Source organism: Nycticebus coucang, chromosome 9, assembly GCF_027406575.1.
Source record: "Nycticebus coucang isolate mNycCou1 chromosome 9, mNycCou1.pri, whole genome shotgun sequence".
NCBI lineage: Eukaryota > Metazoa > Chordata > Mammalia > Primates > Lorisidae > Nycticebus > Nycticebus coucang.
Window position 1 is genome coordinate 116,563,870 of NC_069788.1, and position 20,171 is coordinate 116,584,040.

Here is a 20,171-nt window from a genome sequence, read left to right on the forward strand (position 1 = left end):
CCGGGTTTGAACCCACCAACCTCAGTGTATGTGGCCAGTGCCCTACCAACTGAGCTACGGGCACCACCCCACTCCTCTTTTTAACAACACCATTCTCTTCCCCCTCCACAAGGGCTCCCCAGCCCGAGAAAAATCTCCCCCATCATAGGACCCTGCCTCTCTCAGGAGAAAAACAGCACCCATTCATGGCAAGAGCTTTACAGCTCATCAGACTCTCACTCTGTTTAGTTCTCACAACAATCCCATGGGACAAATATTACAAAGCCTTTAGGTTTCCTACAATGGCTGCCCAACTTTGAAGACTGTTCCATATACCCTCATGCCAGGACACGGCAGGCGGTTCCTGAGGACACCCAGCTTACCTCCTTCACCCGCTGCAGCATGGGCTGCAGCCATTCAGTGTTCACTTCACAGTGGCTATCCAGAAAGGTGAGGATGGCAGCTGTGGCCACATCTGCCCCACGAACTCGAGACCGGATCAGCCCTGCAATAAGAGTAAACAGGGGTTGGTGCTGGGGCTGAGCTAATCTGCTTCTCAACCATCCCCTTGACATCTCAGGGCTCTCCACCCTATCAGGTTTCCTGAGTTATTTTGACTGGACTTGACTTTGTACTTCTGCTCGTTTCTTGTCTTACTCCCTTTCTTGCCATCCCTCCATCAGTCATCATTACCCAGAGTCATTACCTGAGTGTTTTCCATGTGCCAGACACTGTCTGGGCTCTGGGGACACACAGATGAACAGTCACAATTTATTGAGTGGAGAGGGCAATAAAGTTGTTTGGTATTGGCAGAACCAGAACCCACCCCCTGGGAACCTTGGGTGGTCACAACACAGTGTGTGACACAGAGAGAATCTCCTGGACTAAGACAGGCCTGAGTTTACATGACAGCCCCTTCACTCACCTTGAACATGTTATTTAACCTCTCTGAGCCTCGAGATCTAGAGAGATAATAAACCCTGTCAGGGTCAAACAAGACAACAGGGAGACCACAGGGTCCCCAGGAGACCCACGGATGTCAGATTCTGCTTTTCTGCCTCTGGTTTCTGACAGTGGCCAACTGCTCACTGCCCAGCAAAGAACGGCCTTGCTTCGGGCAGCTCTGTGCTCAGTGTTAGGGGCCTGCCCGGTCAGGAGATAGGAGGTCCCGCTGCCCACCCCTGCTGGAGCAGCCCTCTGTGCCCTGTGCACTGTGGGGAGGGAAGGGCCTTGCTCTCAGGGCTCTGAGGAAAAGCAGCTCCTTGGAGAGATTTCCTGGCCACACCTCTGCCTCACACTCTGCCCCTGTCTCTCCAGTAACCATGCATCCATCCAAAGGCCCATCAGTCTCATCCTTCCACTCCGTAAGTATCTATAAAGCATCTAACTATAAATTTATATTTATTGTCACCAAAATCCAAGGACAGCATACCCCCAGCCTGACAGTACCTACAACCTAGCATGGTGTTTTTCAATCTTTTTAACTCACAGCACACTTGAACCTATAGTTAAACTTCCACAGCACACTAATGTTATTATGTTCATCAGAAAAAAAAAAGAGTAAAAGGAAGAATATACTTACTGTGCATGGAACCTCTTTCAACAATAATTTTTTTTTTTTTTTTTTTTGTAGAGACAGAGTGTCACAGTACCACCCTCGGGTAGAGTGCCATGAGGTCACACGGCTCACAGCAACCTCCAACTTCTGGGCTTATGTGATTCTCTTGCCTCAGCCTCCTGAGCAGCTGGGACTACAGGCGCCCGCCACAACGCCTGGCTATTTTTTTTATTGCAGTTTGGCCAGAGCTGGGTTTGAACCTGCCACCCTCGGCATATGGGGCCAGCGCCCTACTCACTGAGCCACAGGCGCCACCCTTCTTTCAACAATAATTTAATTAATAATCTTTAAAAAATTTTTATGGCTCCCCTAAGATCCTCTCATCCACACCAGTGTCGCAGCACACAGGTTGAAAGTCACTGACTCAGGAGACATTTCTCTTTGGCTACTTCCATTCCAGCTTGAAGGTCTCCCTCACCAATACCCTCTTAGCCCCTGGCCTGACCGGACTTTCTTAAATAAACCTACCACATCACTCTCTCTAAAACCATCACCTGTCTAAAACCCTCCTATACGCCTTATCAAATCTAAAAGCTTTCTTTTGGTTTCCAGGGTCTTCATTCCTCTCCCTTCACACCGCCCACTCCCCCTGCTGACGAGGCTGCAATCTCACAGGGAGGGCACAGAGTAGGGGGAGATAAGAGGCTGGACTTTGAGTTGGGCCCCCATGATGTAATCCTGGCTCCTTTATTCATCATCCTGGACAAATCACTGCAAAATGGGAACAGCAGGCTGTTACAAGGCGTCAGTGTAAGAATGTGACAAAGTGGATGCGGGGGGGGGGGGCAGGGAGGAGCCCCCAGGAGCAGGTGCTATTAGTGTTAAGCATTCTCATCCCTGACGATGCTTTTGCTGGCAAAGTTCCTGAACGAGGCACACCCTCCCTTGCTCTCCTTTACCTGTTTCACAACACCTCCATCCCGGTTGAGGCCCGATCCCCCACGGAAGCCCTTCTTGCTCCCCCCAGCTCTCCAGCTACAACCCGCCTGCTGCTGTGATGGAGTCTGACTCCTTGGCTACATAATAAACCCTCTAAGGGCAGTGACTGGGTACATGTATAGCAGGTCCTCAATAATGTTCTTTTGCTGTAACATGACAGGAAAAAGAAATCGATTCCTGGCAGGGGCCACTGTCTGTCAGGAGTCGTGGGTCTTCTCAGGCCCTCCTCCCACATCCCAAAACTATGCACGAGTGAGGGTGTATGTGAGCACACCCTGAGCTGCCAGGAGAGGCTCCCATCACCTGAGACCCTGAACGGGAATAACTGGGCCAATAAGCATCTAAATTGTTTTCATTAATATTTCTTTCTTTTTTTTTTTGTGGTTTTTGGCCAGGGCTGGGTTTAAACCCGCCACCTCTGGCATACGGGACCGGCGCCTTACTCCTTGAGCCACAAGCGCCATCCTCATTAATATTTCTTAAATGTATGTGTAGCTCATGTTTTCTTCAATGTTTAATATTAGAAGTATTTTCATCTTTACCCAGGAGTTTGGTAGTGTTTTGTGACCAGAAATATGCCATTGGAGCTTAACTCTTCTTTTTTTTTGTTTTTTTGTTTTTTTGAGATAGCCCTGTTCAGTCACCCAGGCTAGAGTGCAGTGGCATCATCACAGCTCACAGCAACCTCCAACTTCTGGGCTCAAATGATCCTCCTGCCTCAGTCTCCCAATTGGCCGAGACCACAAGAGCCATTGCACCTGGCAAATTTTTCTATTTTCAGTAGAGACAAGGTCTTGCTCTTGCTCAGGCTGGTCTTGTTGCACTCTTGGCCTCAAGCAATCCTCCCACTTCTGCCTCTCGGAGCGCTGGGATCACAGGCATGAGCCACCCTGACAGGCCTTAACTCTTGCTCATATTAGTTAGCCCCTGATAAAACTGGTCTTGTTATACATTGTTTCCCTTGAAGCTGAACTTTCCAAGAATCTACTGACAACAATAAATGAGGACTCACCACACTTGTGTGTCCTCTAGAGTGCCATACATAATGCGATTCAGTAGTGGATGCCCCAGAACACCCCTTGATTGCCATGAGCTCACAGCTGCCTCCTACTTCCCTTTGATTTTCTCAAAGCCTTTCCACACAGCCTATCTCATTTAATTCTGACAACAAACTCTCAAGGCAGAAGAGACAATCACGGCAGCCAGGAATGGAACAACTTGCCTACAGTTCTGCCGTGAGAGGGGCTGAGCTGGCCAGGAGGTTTGGCAGACCCTGGTCCCAGCCATCAGGAATGCAGTGGGGCCGTGCTGGCTTGGTGTGCCATGCTGCCAAAGGGAGTGGGCAGGCGCAGAGGACTACACCAAGACGGGCTCACTGGACTCACCCTCTCGTCGGTCATTGCGCAGACACTTGACCTTGGGGATCCTGGTCAGGAGCAGACAGTCCTCAGCTGAGGGTGCAGAGAAGGAAGACGAGCTCGTTCATGTAGGGCATCAGACCACAGGAGCTGCCCCAAACTAGGCCCAGGAAAGGGCTGGGTTGGGGAAGGTGAAGGGGTCAGTCATCACTGGCTAAAGGATGGTCCTGCTCCCAGGCCAGACTGCAGAATGCCTGTATCTATGGCGTTGCCTTCCTCCTACCCCAGCAGGCCAGAGCACATCAGCAACAATGACCAGCACAAGTCTCACCTGTGTTGTAATAACAATAGGCTGTTGATGCTGACTTTTTCTTTGTTTGTTTTGAGACAGTCTCACTTTGTCACCCTCTATGCCCTCAGTAGAGTGCCATGGAGTGGCGTCACAGCTCATAGCAACCTCCAACTCTTGGGCTTAAGCGATTCTCTTGCCTTAGCCTCCCAAGTAGGTGGGACTATGGGCACCCACCACAAAGCCCAGCTATTTTTTTATTGTTGTTGTAGTTGTCACTGTTGCTTAGTAGGCCTGGGCCAGGTTTGAACCCGTCAGCCCGGGTGTATGTGGCTGGCGCCCTAACCACTGTATACGGATGCCAAACTGATGCCTATTTTTTTTTTTAATGTCATCTCACTGGTGTCCTATCCAAAGCAATAACCCCCCCCCTCTTCTTTCCCCTCCTTTGGCATCAAGGAACAGGGCCAGAGAGGGGTCCTAGAAAAGATCCAGAATGTCCACTGAGGGGCAGAGAGGTCAGTCGGGGGTAGGCAGGACAGCTTCAAGAGTGCTTGCCTGAGATTCTGAGGAAATGCGGGCTTATCAAGAGGTGCAGAAAAGGTGAATACTTACGGTCTGAACTGAAGTCATCCACTAAAATTATCTCCTGGATCAAGTTGGCAGGAGTTCGATTGAGGACACTGGAGCAGCAGTGGAGACGGAAGAAACCCAGTATTAGGGACCACCTCTCATTTACCCTTCCAGTGCTGTGAGACTTTCCCACTGCCCAGCTCTGCAGACAGCACACTGGCCATGGACAACTGTTTGCAAACTTCCTAGGCCCTGATCAGTGGCTGAGAAGCAGTGAGCTCTTTGGAGCACCAGGCTAACCCTGCTGCCTGGGTCCTTGGGCTCTTGGGACCAACTCCAGATTGGATGGGGGGGTTGCCCTAGTTAAGCTGAAAAGGTAGGAGCTGGAGCTGCTCAAACTGCCTGAACCTGAACAGGCCCTGCCGGGGGACAATACCAGGCGGACTGGAGCTGCCTGCCTGGAGGGCTGGTGAGGCTCTTTCCTACCTACAAGGGCAGGAGGGGAGCCCCCTTTGCTTCCTCCCTTCCACTCTCCCTCCTCTTCTTGTGCTGCCTGGGAAAGGAAACCCTTTTTTATCCCTGGAATACCACTGGGCACTCCTTTCCCAGTCTCATTCTTATCTAAATTCATTGAGGAAATGGAAAACAGAAGAGGCGCCTCACTTGGACATACATCTGCCAGGCTGCCACCTAGCCTCCTGAGGCCTCACGTCCAGCCCAGCCTCCCTCTGTCCTGATGCCTGCATTTTTGCTGGATGCTGACCTCGTGTTAGACTGCTGCATTTCTCTGACAGTCAGACTTCTGGGGTCTTCCTGACCCTGACTCACCAGCCCCAGCTTCTCAGGAGAACAGGACCCACCTTCCCAGTGCTCACTGGTCTTCATGCTGTCTGCCCATACATAGGACCTGATCTCAGTCCTTCCCTGTCGGAGGTGCTGCAGGTCACCCAAGACCTTGGGGGAGCACCACTGCCATGAGGGCACCATGGCTGGACTTACCTCTTCACCGTGCGCAGGAGGGTGGAGCGCGCCTCATTGTGGAAGGTGATGATGACACTGGTGGCCAGCAGGTCCAAGGAATAGGACACGGATGGGCAACTGAAAAGGGAGTGGGAGGTCAGAGGCTTGAGGCCTCTCTTTATCCAGTCTGCTGCCCCTAGAATACCTCTGTGAAGCAGCGAAGCAAGCCACAACCAGGCCACAGGCCCCTGCCCCTCCACACCCATGCTCCAGCCCACACTAGCCCAGCATTCAGCTGTCACCCATCAGAGTCGTCAGAGGGGAGATGTAGGTTAGGGAAATTTCCAAGGCCTGGGAGCTCCTTACTCAAGACCTAGAGCATCCAGAACCCCACATCCATGGACACGTCCAGGTTCAGGAGGGCTCCCCACTGTGCACAGGTGCTGCATCAGGCCCCAGGACATAGCCCTGAGCCCCATGGGGGCCAAAAATGGGGGCAGGGGGAGGGCAAGAGGGAAACACCTCTCTTTGTCTCCCAAAACGCAGAAGACTTCTCCTTCTCCCAGCTCAGGATGTTGGGAGGATTTGTAGAAGAATCACCCTGCAACACACCCCCTCCCTGGCACTGCCCAACATGAGCAGCCCTGCTGCAGACCGCAGGCCGCAGAGTGACCTTGCACGTCCTCCCAAAGTCCTGGGTTCCTTGGAGGAAACAAGTCCCTGAGAAGACACTAATGGCATTTCCCACCAATCCGCTCCCTCCCCAGCCATCCACAGACACATTTTTGGCCCCCTGGCTCCCCCTCCTCTAGAAAGGGAGTTAAAACAATCCCTTCCTGTCAGGCTTCCTGCCCGTTGTTTCTGGGAACTCATATGCAGGCTCCCAGGCGGCTGGAAGGCGGCCTCGCTGCTAGTTTTCATAGCCATCTTCTTTATTATGATTGCTCTCGGACTACTTCAGCAGTGACTATTTTTTCATTATGGCATTCATTGCACTGACAGCAGCCTATAGCCCGAATTCTCAGACCCATTTCCTGCCCTGCAGAGCAGACTGGGTCAGACAGGCAGGAGTCCCACCAAGCAGGAACCCCCATGGGAGAAATCCCGACAGGCTTTATAATAATTCGCCTTGAGATGGGGGTAGGGTAGCAGTTGGGAGGGAAATTCTCCTCTGGCCCCTGAGAAGTCATGTTTTCCAAGGACCTATAGATTTGGGGGCAGGAGTGAGTTTGGCTGGCTGAGGCAGGCAGGGTGTGCTGGGAGAAGCATATGCCTCCTGGGTGGCAGCCCTCAGGGCCTACTTCCAGAGCCCCAGGTCTCTGTCTTTGTGCCCCAGCCTTGCTGGGCCAGAAGCTGCAGCCTAGAGGGCTACAGAGAAGAGTAGGCTCCCACCAGCACATGGGCCCCACCACAGGAGGCCTGCCCACCAAGGCCAACACGACCTCTGTCCCCTACATACACACACACGCATGCACACATATGCATGTATACACGCACATGCATGCATGCACACGTGCAAAGCACACGATGCATTATTATGTGCGTATGTTAAGTACGTGCACAAATATGCATGCACACACGTGCACTGCACTTACACAAGCACACATGTCTGCACGTGCACACCCACACACCCTATCTACCTCAGCCTTCTGAGAAGGCCTGGCAGCACCCCACCAACTCACCAGGGCCTACGACATAGAGTCTCATTTTAAAATGTACATTGCCCCAAGGGCAATTTACCCTCGAAGTTTCTCGGTGAACACCTGAGAAGGTTCCGAGATTCTCCAGGCCCAAGCCCTCAACCCACAGCTTGGGTCAGCAGGTCCTCTGGGCCCTGGGGACTAGACGGGTCATGACTAGAGCTGCCCGTGAAGGGTCTCCAGGTGGAGCTTCACGGTCAGAACCTCATCAGCAGGGGAGGAGACATGCCCGGACAGGGCCCCAGTAGTGACTAAGAAAGAGCTTCTGCAGACAGGAAATGGCCACTGACCCATCAGGGGCCTTGCTGCACAGCAGGATCATTGGCTCATCTGGCAGCACTAGTGGGTTCTGGAGGCCCACAGTGCTGGGGCTGCAGGACAATAACAGGTCTGGAGCTCCCTGAGCCCTGCATCCCGCTCACCTCGCGCAGGCCACCAAGCTTCCTGGACTTCAGGCATGCCTCCAAGAGTGACAAGGAAGGTGCTAGGACCAGGGCCCCTCTGTATCCTTATCCCATGTACATCCTTTGTACCTGTAGTTGCTGCTTCAGGAGTCTAAGCAATTGGCCAGAGTCATTGCTGCCTGCCTGCCAGCCAGGACCAGGCGGAGGCCAGCCTGGCTCTGAGTACACAGCTTCAGGCAGAGGGGAAGATCGATGGCAACAGTGCCCTGGCCACTCAATTAGATGTCTGCACGAAGTACAGAGGACAGCCCAAACCTCGCTAAGGCTAGCAACAGTCCTCGGAGGAAAGGACACTGAGCCAGTCTTTTTTTTCTTCTCTGAGACAGTCTCACTTTGTCACCCTGGTAGAGTGCTATGGCATCATAGCTCACAGCAACCTCAAACTCTTGGGCTCAAGTGATCGTCTTGCTTCAGCCTCCTACATAGCTGGACTACGGGCATTTCACCACTACATTCAGCTAGTTATTCTATTTTTTTATTTTTTTATTTTTTTTGTAGAGACAGAGTCTCACTTTATGGCCCTCGGTAGAGTGCCGTGGCCTCACACAGCTCACAGCAACCTCCAACTCCTGGGCTTAAGCGATTCTCTTGCCTCAGCCTCCCGAGTAGCTGGGACTACAGGCGCCCGCCACAACGCCCAGCTATATTTTTGGTTGCAGTTTGGCCGGGGCTGGGTTTGAACCCGCTACCCTCGGTATATGGGGCCGGTGCCCTACGGACTGAGCCACAGGCGCCACCCTAGTTATTCTATTTTTAGTAGAGACAGAGAGTGGGGAATCTCGCTCTTGTTCAGGCTGGTCTTAAAAGCCTGAGCTCAAGCGATCCACCTGCCTCAGCCTCCCAGAAGGAAAGGATTACAGGCGTGAGCCACCTTGCCTGGCCTGAGCCAAGTCTTAAAGGATATGAGGGGCAGGTGTGTTCTGGCAGATGGAAAAGCATGTGTGGAAGAAGAAAGGGAGGAAACTGGGGTTAGGATTGCAGGGCACTAGTGCTAGGGGAAGAGGTGGATGAGGCCAGGCCATGTGGAGGCGAGGGTTGTGCTTTGTCAGGAGCCCAAACCGTTCCCATAGGTAGGAAGAGAAAAGACTGGGGTGGTGATTCATACACTCTAGACAGGATACACAAGGTTCTGGACCAAGGAGGTGATGACTTGCCCAAGCCCAGTCACTTAGACTGAGATGGAATTAGAGGGAGCATCCTTGGTCCTGATCCAGAGACAGGTGGTATAGGGCCTTCCCACCTTATCACACTGAGGGAAATAAAAACAAGGCTTGGGGCATTTCTGGGAGTTATTGAGCAAGTGGGGCAGTGGGGCAGGAGGAAGGCCAGGAAAGGGTGCCAGTGGTGCGGTGCACGGCACTCCACTGTGGGCACTGAGTGGGCTGGTGGCCCTTTACCTCAGCACCCCCAATAGGGCGCTGAGAGCACCCGGCTCACCCACTCTCTCAGACCTCCCCGTGGTCTTGCTGGGACATCCGAGGAGGTGCTGAGGGGCCTCTCTGGGCCCAGCTCAGCAGGTTTCTTGGCCTTTGCAGGCCCTTGGTAGGTCAATGAAATAAAGAGGAATCAAAAAAGCAAAGGAGGTGAGGGTATTTGAATGTCTAAATCACCAGGTTATGTCTGAGGGAACTGTCTTCATTTCTTAAATGTACACGAGTGAAAGAAAGCCAGCTAAACAATGTTGGCCTTTTCTCAACCATCTTTCTCTATAGGCACAGAGAGGCCATACCTGTAATGGCGGGTGTCACGGATGGGCCGGTCAGGGCTCAGTTTGTCACTCTCCAGCTGGTTGAAGGCGTGCTGCCTGTAGGGGTCCTCTCCGGCCTTCAGCTGCTTGGCTGACAGGTATGCCTTCTCATCAAAACCTTTCGAAGGTGTTCCTGTCACCTAAGACAAAGGTCAGCATCAGAGCAGCCACAGGCAGGAGGGGCCCACCACATGGTAAGTGCTTAGGACCACAGAGAGTCTTAGTACACACCAGGCGGGAGCCAAATGCATCACCTCATTTGTGCCTTATCCCAACTTTGTAAGGAGGAGCTCTACCGTCCCCTTTGTACAGATGAGGAAACTGAGGCTCAAGAAGCTTTTTTAAAAAAGTGTCCAGGGTCAGAGCTAGTAAATTTCAGGTCTCGATTCACACTGGTCCTTCTGACTCTGAAGCCCACACTCTTAACCAATGCTCTTTGTGGACATTGCGGGGGTGGGGGGTGAGTCCTGGAGTGCAGCAAACTCCTGAGACAAGGTATCTGAGGGGTCTACAAACCAGCATCTGCAGATTTTTTTTTGAGGGGGGGCTATAGTCTTACTCTGTTGCCCTGGGTAGAGTGCTATGGCATCACAGCTCACAGCAACCTCAAACTCTTGGGCTTGAGCAATCTTCTTGCCTCAGCCTCCTGAGTAGCTGGGACTGCAGGTATGTGCCACCATACCCAACTAGTTTTTCTATTTTTAGTGGAGATGGGGGCTCTCATTCTTGCTCAGGCTGGTCTCGAACTCCCGAGCTCAAGCAATCCACCCGCCTCGGCCTCCCACGGTGCTAGGATCACAGGCGTGAGCCACCGCGCCTGGCCCATCACCTGCAGATTGACAATCTCAGGGCCTAGCACTGGGTTAGACACAGGATGTGTAACACACCAGGGCTTGGACTGATGCTGTAGGCAGAACTGCCTGTAAGGACAGCAAGCCCTCGCAGGCTGCTGCCAGACCTCCTGCAGCCCAGATGCACAGATGGTGATACAGATCACATGCTCCAGAGATGACCCCATGTCAGGTCCACTGGGCCACAGTCACTAAGTGCTAGGGAGAGACGGATGACAGATGGAGCCATGGCCCAGACTCCGTCCTCCTTGGCCACACTCTACCCTGTGTTTCCAGAGTCCCCAGCGCGAGACACTGGGGAAGGACACCTCTGAAATGAATGAATGGATGGATGCATCCTGACATCTCATTACTTGCATCAAACTGCTGGCCAGATGCTCCCCAGAGTGCCACAAGATAACATCAACTGTGCATGCATCCCAACTCAAAACCTTCTGCCCAGCCAGCAGTCCTGGGCTGGGGCTGGAGCCCTCCAGGTGTAGCAAGAAGGCAGGTGAGAACTGCCCACTCACAGAACCCTTGCATGAGGACTCCCTCACACGCCTAATCCTAGCAGGTGGCCCCAGCAGGGCGGCTGGGCCTGAGAGAGCAGACCACGGGGTGGGGCGATACGGGGCACATCCCCCAGCAGCTCAGGGCCTCCGTGTGCCCTGAGCACCTAGTCCCAACATCACTGCAGAGGAAGACCGAAGGTCAAGGGAGCTCTTAGGTCCCGAGCTGCTGCCACTTGGAAGTGCTGTCACCTTTTCCAATTGCTTCCTGTCCTAGAAGCCAGTTGGAAGCTCCAAGGCAGAGCAACGAGGGGATCTCCTAACATTTGCAGAGCCTGCCCTGCGCTAGACATGGGCGCTCAGGTTGGTGGCAGCTTGCAGCACTGCATGGGAATACGCCGAGGTGGTGCCATGCAAGGAACTGAGCAGATGTGGCAGAGCCCCCCATGGACTCAAAAACCATTTCAGGAAACACAAAAGGAGGGAGGGAGAGAGGGAGAAGGAATGTTCTGGCTTGAGTCCTGGATTGCTAGAAGGATCCAAGCTGTCCAACTCTGAGAGTGAGAATAAAAGGGAGAGTGGTGCTTTGCATCCCACCCGGGAAGTAATGGGTGCTGCTTAACGCCCGGCTCCCAGCTTCCTCCCAGCTCTGGTGGGGAAATGGAAAGCAGCCTCCAGCTGCTGGCTAAGGAGCTAAACTTCAAGCAACTGCAGAGGGATGATTTGTTGATGCTCCCAGAGGGAGAGGACATACTTCATCATCCTCCAGTGGACTGTGGGAAATAACCATGTTTATTTATTTAGGACTTATGGCCAGTCTGTGGGCTCAGGAAGCCTGAGTCCTCATCCCATACTCACTTACTGCCCAATAAACATTGATCAATGGCCACCCATCTCCCAACACTGGGGCACCCTTCTGCGAGTTCCAGGGATCACCTGAGCACTCATTCATATGTATCATTCATTCACTCTGCTCAGCAGGGCTCTGTCCCGTGTGCTAGGAAGTAGACTGTTCCCCGACCTCCACCTGCAGTCTGCCTCACCTCACTCACAGCTGTCCTGGGGGCCACAGATTATGTGGTAGGACAATGTCTGCTCAGGCCAAGCCTCTCTAGAGGTTTACATCCTCAAAGATGCCATCAGGACAAGTCTGGTGTTCCCTCCCACAAGCCCATAGCCTCTGAATGGTCCAATCTTCTCCAGGTGGTACCAGGGTCTGAGGTTCCCTTCTTCACCTGTGAGGCAACTTGTGAAGAAGGTTGCCATGGAAACAGCAGGCCCACTCCCCCTCAGAGGTCTTAGTCCTCCTTTCAGCAGACCCTTGTACTTGTGGCTAGAACATTAGCTGGCCCTGAGCCAGCCAAGTGGAAGGACACTGAGGCAGGGTAAGCTGTGGCTCACAGAACTTCCTTAATCTCTGCAGGGCTATCACTTCCTCCCTCCTCAGCCCCTCCCTGGCCTTGCTCTAGTAACCACCCAGAGCTGTTCTAACTCTGATATCTAACCCCAGTTCATGCCCAGACCCTAACTTACTCACTCCCAGCTCTTGCCCCTCTTCTTTTGACTATAGCATCATTCTTTGGTCTGGAGACTTCCAGGGCTTTGAATATACTGTGGGTGCCTCTAACTTGGCATCTCAAAACAAATCCCCCACTTATCCCAAAGCTGCTTCTCCTCCTCTGTTCCCTGTTGCAGACAGACAGTTTCATCACTGACCTCCACACCACAAATTCAGGGTCATCCTTGATGCCCTCCCTCACTCCACAGCCTGACTGAAGTGTCTGCCCTGTGTATGGGCGGGTTGTGTTCTAGTGGCACACCAGTCTGAAGGCCTTGAAACTGAGGTTTACATCCTCTACAAGGTATAAACTCCACAAGCACGTACTGAAAACTTATTATGCGCAGATGCTGGGAATGTGGAAATAAACACATGGTAGCCCAACCTCTATAAGAGGAGTTCAGGAATCTGGCCCCTTGTCTGCCCCCATCCCATGCCAGGCACAGCCACGGAGGATCATAAAGTAGAAGCTTCCAACCCCCACTTAGAGCATGGGCAGCTGGAGAACTGACCGTGTAACCTTGACCACAGTTGGAGCAGGAGCCTACAGGTGTCATATTCGCTACGGACCTGTGAGTAGTGAATGCCGCTTCCCTCCTCCCTCTTCTAAAGGGGAATTGTACTGCCGCTAACCTGTTTTCTCATCCACACTGCGCACTAAGGGTGTCAGCAGGGGAGTAAATGGATCGTTTGGCACTTGGTGGTGGGACCATGAGGCACTGTATCTGGACCAATCAGAGAGAACTGGAGACCCGGGCTTGGAGACACTGGGTGGGACTGGTGTTGTTGGAGGAGGGTGAGGGTGCTTTGGGATGTGGATAAAATTCTACATCAGACTAGGGCACAGGCCACATGGCACTGATATCTGTGCTTTGTTTCTCTTTCATTCTGCTGGGTGGTGAGCTCCTTATCCTAGAACTCCCTGCAGCCAGCACATAGTAGATACTCAACAGGTGATTGCTGAATAAAGGAATAGATAGATGAATGAATGAATACCTAAATATTGTCCCTGTATTCAAATGACCTATAATCAATTGAAGAGAAAACAACAGCAAACAACTGGGACCCTCGGACACATCACGTGAGCCAACCTGTGGGGCCCCTTCTCCCACAGAGCACAGCCCTGGGACTCACAGTGGCCTGAGACTCTCTCTGAGCAGGTAGCCTGTCACCTTAGGGAACCCAGCTTCTGCTGCTGCCCTTTGCTCACTCTGCTGTCACTCATTGTCCCCCATTCCACCAGCATATATTTTTTTTTTTTTTGTAGAGACAGAGTCTCACTTTATGGCCCTCGGTAGAGTGCCGTGGCCTCACACAGCTCACAGCAACCTCCAACTCCTGGGCTTAAGCGATTCTCTTGCCTCAGCCTCCCGAGCAGCTGGGACTACAGGCGCCTGCCACAACACTCGGCTAACCACCAGCATATTTTTCCTTCAGCCCCCTGACACCCTTCCTCATAGCCCTCTTGTTTCTCTGTTTTCTTCTCCATGTCTGCAGGGCTCCCTCTTTCACCTCCTACAGGGCCCTGCTCAATGCTCAGCTCTCCTGTGAGCTTCCCCAAGAATCAAATCCAACCCTCAAGGTATTGACCTTGGCAATCTGGATCCTCCTGCCCTGCTGTACTCCCTATAGCACTTACAGCATCTGATAATCTACATGTACTTTACTTGTTCATCTTTTTTGGCCACTTCTACCCACAAGCATACAAGAATTGTCCACTTTGTCTCATACTGGATCTCAAAGCCCAGAGCAGTAGACGCTCCCTTACCCTCTTGGCCAAATCCCATATCTGAGACTAAGGTAGACAGAGCAGGTGACAGGGTAGTTTTTGCCTGCCTTATGGATCCTCTTTTCCACTCATAGGCTCCTACAGGGCTGTCATTTATTGTCCCCCTGTCCCACGAACACCCTGAGTGATACCACTAGGTGAGCACAAGACCCTGGTCAGGCTAATCTCATTATTGCACTCCCTAGACACAATGATTGGCTCAGGAACAGACATTTGATTTGATCTGGGCCAATCAGAATCTTCCCTGAAACTTTTCTATACAGTGAACACTTTTCTAGACATCAGTAAAGTTAAGCTTGGGAAATGAGATTCTTCTTGTCTATTACATAGAGAAATCTTGTATGAAGAGTGAAACCAAGAAGAAACAATCAGAGACAAGAAAAATAAAGAGCTCCTGACAATATTTTATGGGTTCCTTGAGTCACTCATAGCTATCTATTTGCCTTTTTTTTTTGCTTAAACTAGTTTGAAATGGGTGTCCCCTTCTAGTAATCAAAAGTCAGAGATATCAGTCCTTTCAATGAATTGAAAAATAGAAATCATTCCCCTAAAGTAAAAATCAAAATCAAATGAAAACCAACAAATGAGTCACTGATGACAATGCCAGTCCAAGTGTCAGTGCTCCATTCCAAGACATCAGGCTGGACTCTGGCATTTGCCCCAGGGCCTAGAGTCCAGAGCTAAATGGGGCATTCCCAGTCTTCCCCAGCAGGCAGGGCAGTGCTCAGGCTTTGAGGCGGGGGGTTCCATCTGGACCACAGCTTCAAAAGCCCTGTGTTGCCATGGTGAGGAATGAGGGCTGGGGAGCTGGTAAGTGCCGGCCTCATGAGCCTCCCACATCCTTCCAGCCTCCTGCAGAGCTCTTGGCTGATTTTTATGCCGTCACTTTCCCTCCCTGGTCTTTGTTCTTTTAGGCAGTGCGAAGTCCAGTGCTTCCATGTCCAACAAGGTCAATCACATCTGAAATTGTTTAAGTTGGAATAAAGACTTTGCTCTATAAAACGGGAAGAATTACTTTTCTCATCCTGGAGAGTTTTCTTCTTCTTCTTCTTCTTTTTTGAGGCAGAGTCTCACTATGTCGTCCTTGGTTAGAGTGCTGTGGTGTCACAACTCATACCCAACCTCAAACTCAAGTGATTCTCTTGCCTCAGCCTCCCAAGTAGCTGGGACTACAGGCGTCTGCCACAACGCCCGGCTATTTTTTGTTGTAGTTGTCATTGTTGTTTAGCTGGCCCAGGCTGCATTTGAACCCACCAGCCTCAGTGTATGTGGCTGGCACCGTTACCACTGTGCTACAGGCACCGAGTCCATCCTGGAAAGTTTTATTTCCAGTCTATCACTTCCATTAGACCTTGAAACTTGCCTGACTTGCTACAGTCTTTTCCTAGCTAGATTTGCCTATTGCTTCTTGGACTGTTAAATTTAGGATACAAACAGCAAAGGAGGTAGTCTAAAATTAAGAAAGGAAAATATTTTCCATGTCATTTTTGTCAAAAACAGTTCAACCCAAATCCCCAAGCCTTTATAAGCTTTCTTTTAAAACATACGCATACCCCAAAATTTTAGATTTAAGCAACTCCAACTCCTTTTAAATAATTGTTGCCCAATTTCCTTTCACTACCAGTGGAACAGGTACCTGCTGCATTTGCCTTTCACTAGATTTCAATGAAACTGCAAATAAAAAGGCTCTGGCCCTATTTCATGGATGGCTCCTCACTTTTTTTTTTGAGTCTGCTATAAACCAAAAACAGCTGGCAAGCAAAAAGTGAGTACTAAACATTCCCTGCTCCCCTGGAAATAAAATCTCATCTGATGCTCTATCCTAAGTTGAAAGACTACCATTCATTAGACGAGCTGGGGAGCTGAGCTCATAACTCAACATATCTGAGCACAAAGCCTCGAATTCCAGCTCTCTCAAATGAAAAGGAAGGTTCCCCAGGACCTTCTGGACACCTGGTCACCCTTGGTAGAGTGCTATGGCATCTTAGCTCACAGCATCCTCAAACTCTTGGGTTCAAGTGATCCTGTTCCCTCAGTCTCCCAAGTAGCTGGGACTACAGGTGCCCTCCATAACGTCTGGTCATTTTTTGTTTTTTAAAGATGGGTTCTTGCTCTGGCTCAGGCTGGTCTCGAACCTGTGAGTTCAAGCAATCCACCCACCTCGGCCTCCCAAGTGCTGGAATTATAGGCATGAGCCACTGTGCCCAGCTTAGAATCAGATTTTAAAAAGCCAATGTCCAGACCATACCCAAGACCAGTCAAATGAGAACCTCTAGAGGGGGGACAAATGTGTCACAAGTCCTTAGAACTCTTCAGCTGTTCCATTGCCACCACTGCCAAGAGCTGCCACATCATCAAGGTAAAGGATGGTGTAGGGGATGGTAAGATCAGAGGGTCTTAGAACTAGGATGGACCTTGCAGGTCATCTCCTCTGACCCCTACCCCCTTCCCAGAGAACCTCACCATTGAGTCTGGTTTTGGCCTCTATTTGTACTGAACTGGAGCTTCACTGTTAACAGAGCCAACTGCAACCATCTAGAGCCCTCATGCTTACCAGAGAAACCCACCATCTTGGAACACTCTGTCCCACAGGCCTGCGAGGCTCTAGTTCAACTACTTATCAAGAACATGCAATGGGGGCTGCCTAGAGAGACCCATTACATCTCATGACTCCTCCAGGGGAATTGATGCCTACACAGCTTTATGACACTGCTGTCTCACTGAGAAAGTGGGAGAAGGCCCATTGTCCATTCCCTCAGGGATCTGAGCCAACTAGAGTCTTCTATTTAAAGCCAGGATAAGGCATCAGGCCTGCCACTCCAGACTGTCTCTGCTCAGATCCTCTCCAAGTCCATCAGCCTCTCTAGGTCTCCATTTTTCACCCTCTGCCCAGCACAGAGGCCATGTGGGATGGGAGTTTGGGGGTGATCCATGCCAGAGGTAAGTAATGTGATAGCTCAATTTCCACTTGCTAATCAACCTTCCCAGCTTGAATAGAGCATTCCTGGGTCTGAAAAGGGTACCAGAATCTTGCCTTCTCCTCCCAGCCATAGCTGCCATAGGCCAGGGAGTGAGGGAAGATTGGCCTCTTATACAGGAATAAGCTGATACTGACAGTTAATTGAGAGTCTACTGTGCACTGGGTGCTACACTAGGCACTCACTTCTAGCTCCAAATACCTCTGCAAAATAGATGCTCTTCTTATCCTTACTTTACAGAAGTGGAAACTGGGGCCCAGAGAGATACAACTGCATGCCCAGAGTCACCACGACTGCTGAGTGACTGGGCTGGGACTGAATTAAGGCTGTCTGGCCACTGTGCTTGCACATAAAGCTTTCTCTGTGTACCTTCAGCCCACACCTGGGCTCAGATGTGCTTCCATTCCCCTTCCAACACTGAGTGCTCAGCTTCACAACAGGCTGGCCTCTGGTGCCCAGCATACAAGTGGGCCCTGATGAGTACAGGCTGGAGGCTTCCTTCCAACAGGGACTTGCCCAATGTTGTCACTTCTTGGCCTGTACATGGGCTTGGAAATATTTCTCTGCTATGGCTCAAAAGAACATGGAAAAATACAAGAGTCTGTGTTATGCAAACCAAAACTGCACACCAGAGTTTCCTGGGTCAGCCTGGGCCATCCTGGGTCTCCCCTGACAGCGCCACCCTTAGGATCCTAATGACTTTCATCTGCAGTCATATCAAAGGGGAGACAAAGTCAACTCCTGCTCAGGGTACTGATCCCACAAACAACCTGGCCACACTCTGTGGCTGACTGAAAGGGGGTGGGGGTGAGCAGAAATAGCTGCGGAGACAGGGCCATATATGGTGCCAGTCAGCACCCATTCAACATCTGCCTGCTGTCATTGTCCTGTAGATGTTTCGTAGTCAGAATCTATTGAACTTGGACCTGTCATGTATTAAGTTAAAAAACAAAAGCAGTAATGGGCCTTGTAACACATACAACACTTACAGTGTGACTGTTGCAAAGGTGGTGACAGCCTCTTGCCCCACTGACTGAGGTTGAGACCAGCTGGGCCAAGATCAAATCCAACTAACCAGGGCATCTCACTTCATAACACTTTTCAGAACAAAGAGCCAAAACTAATCAGGCTGATGGGATCCACTATTGGCACTGTGGGTCAAATTTAGAAGTATGTTTCTTATGGTTCTGACTAACAATTAATCAATTAGGTTATACCCTCATAAAAATGTCTACCAATAGGGCCGAGCATGGCAAAGGAAAGGAGAACTTGGGAAAAAGCAGCTTTTTTCTATTTTTTTTTTTTTTTTTTTGTAGAGACAGAGTCTTACTTTACTGCCCTCGGTAGAGTGCCGTGGCATCACACGGCTCACAGCAACCTCCAGCTCTTGGGCTTCTGTGATTCTCTTGCCTCAGCCTCCCGAGCAGCTGGGACTACAGGCGCCCGCCACAACACCCGGCTATTTTTTGGTTGCAGTTTGGCCGGGGCTGGGTTTGAACCCGCCACCCTCGGCATATGGGGCCGGCGCCCTACTCACTGAGCCACAGGCGCCGCCCAAAAGCAGCTTTTTTCTTGTGTGACTTTCTTTGAGGCTCTGCTATGGTTCAAATGTGTTCCTTCCAAAACTCATGTTGAAACTTAATCCCCACTGTGGTAGTTTTGGGTGGGGGGGGGGCGGTGTCTGGAAAGTGATTAAGTCATGAAGGCACTGCCCTCACGAATGGGTTAAGGACTGTATACAAGGAGCTTCAGAGATACTTCACCCTCCCCCTCCCCTTTTTTTTTGTAGAGACAGAGTCTCACTCTATCTCCTTCAGTAAAGTGCTGTGGTGTCACAGCTCACAGCAACCTCCAACTCCTGGGCTTAGGTGATTCTGTTGACTCAGCCTCCCGAGCAGCTGGGATTACAGGCACCTGCCACAAGGCCCGGCTATTTGTTTTGTTGTTGCAGTTTGGAAGGAGCCGGGTTCGAACCCACCACCCTTGGTATATGGGGCCGGCACCCTACCCACTGAGCCACAGGCGCCGCCCAGATACTTCACCCTTTCGACCATTCCACCTTTTGCCATGCCAGGACACAGAATCCAGCCCCTTCAAAGTGTACAGCAGCAAGGCTCCATCTTGGAAAAAGAGGGAGCAACTGTCACCAGACACCAAACCTGCTACTACCTTTTGATCTTAGACGTCCAGCCTCCAGAACTATGAGAAATAAATTTCTGTTGTTTATAAGCTACCCAGTCAGTGGTATTCTGCTAAGGACTGTAGCTCTGGATTGGCACCTTCCTGGTGGCCCAGCATCTTATCTAGGTACAACATACAAAGTGGCCATAAAATCTGGAAACAGGGATAACACGAATTTTTTTTTTTTAGATAGTCTCAAGCCTTCACCCTGGTAGAGTGCTGTGGTGTTGCAGCTCACAGCAACCTCACACTCTTGGGCTTAAGAGATTCTCTTGCCTCAGCCTCCCAAGTAGCTGGGACTACAGGTGCCTGCCACAATACCTGGCTATTTTTTGCGGTTGTTGTTATAGTTGTCATTGTTGTTTAGCAGGCCCAGGCCGGGTTTGAACCCACCAGTCCTGGTGCATGTGGCTGGCGCCCTAACCACTGAGCTATGGGCGCTGAACTGAGACACACATTTTCTGATCATGGTATATCTCACATGTGTGTGCAGTGATAAGTGGAAATTCGCAATGATCAGTGGAAATTCATGACAATTTTGCACAGTGCACTGAAGCATACATTGTAGTAAAAACAACACAGCACCATGTATTGCAATGTAATCTACGCAAACCACTTATTAGTGCATTTGTTCACGTTTTACTTTATGGCTGCCCACCCTGCAGTTAAACAGACCTTAAAGGAAAGACATAGCTT

At 51.0% G+C, this 20,171-nt stretch overlaps 1 protein-coding gene across 4 annotated transcripts in view; it reads right to left on the bottom strand.

Annotated features, from left to right (window-relative positions):
- GALNT16 (polypeptide N-acetylgalactosaminyltransferase 16) overlaps positions 1 to 20,171 on the bottom strand; it is an 89,785-nt gene that overhangs the window by 26,468 nt on the left and 43,146 nt on the right. For all 4 annotated transcript variants that reach the window (XM_053602774.1, XM_053602773.1, XM_053602772.1 and 1 more), the window contains 5 exons: positions 9,610 to 9,767; positions 5,756 to 5,854; positions 4,799 to 4,866; positions 3,922 to 3,987; positions 363 to 484 (listed from right to left, as the gene is read on the bottom strand). In XM_053602774.1, coding sequence (XP_053458749.1) covers positions 363 to 484; positions 3,922 to 3,987; positions 4,799 to 4,866; positions 5,756 to 5,854; positions 9,610 to 9,767 — 513 coding nt within the window. The remainder of the gene's footprint in view (positions 1 to 362; positions 485 to 3,921; positions 3,988 to 4,798; positions 4,867 to 5,755; positions 5,855 to 9,609; positions 9,768 to 20,171) is intronic.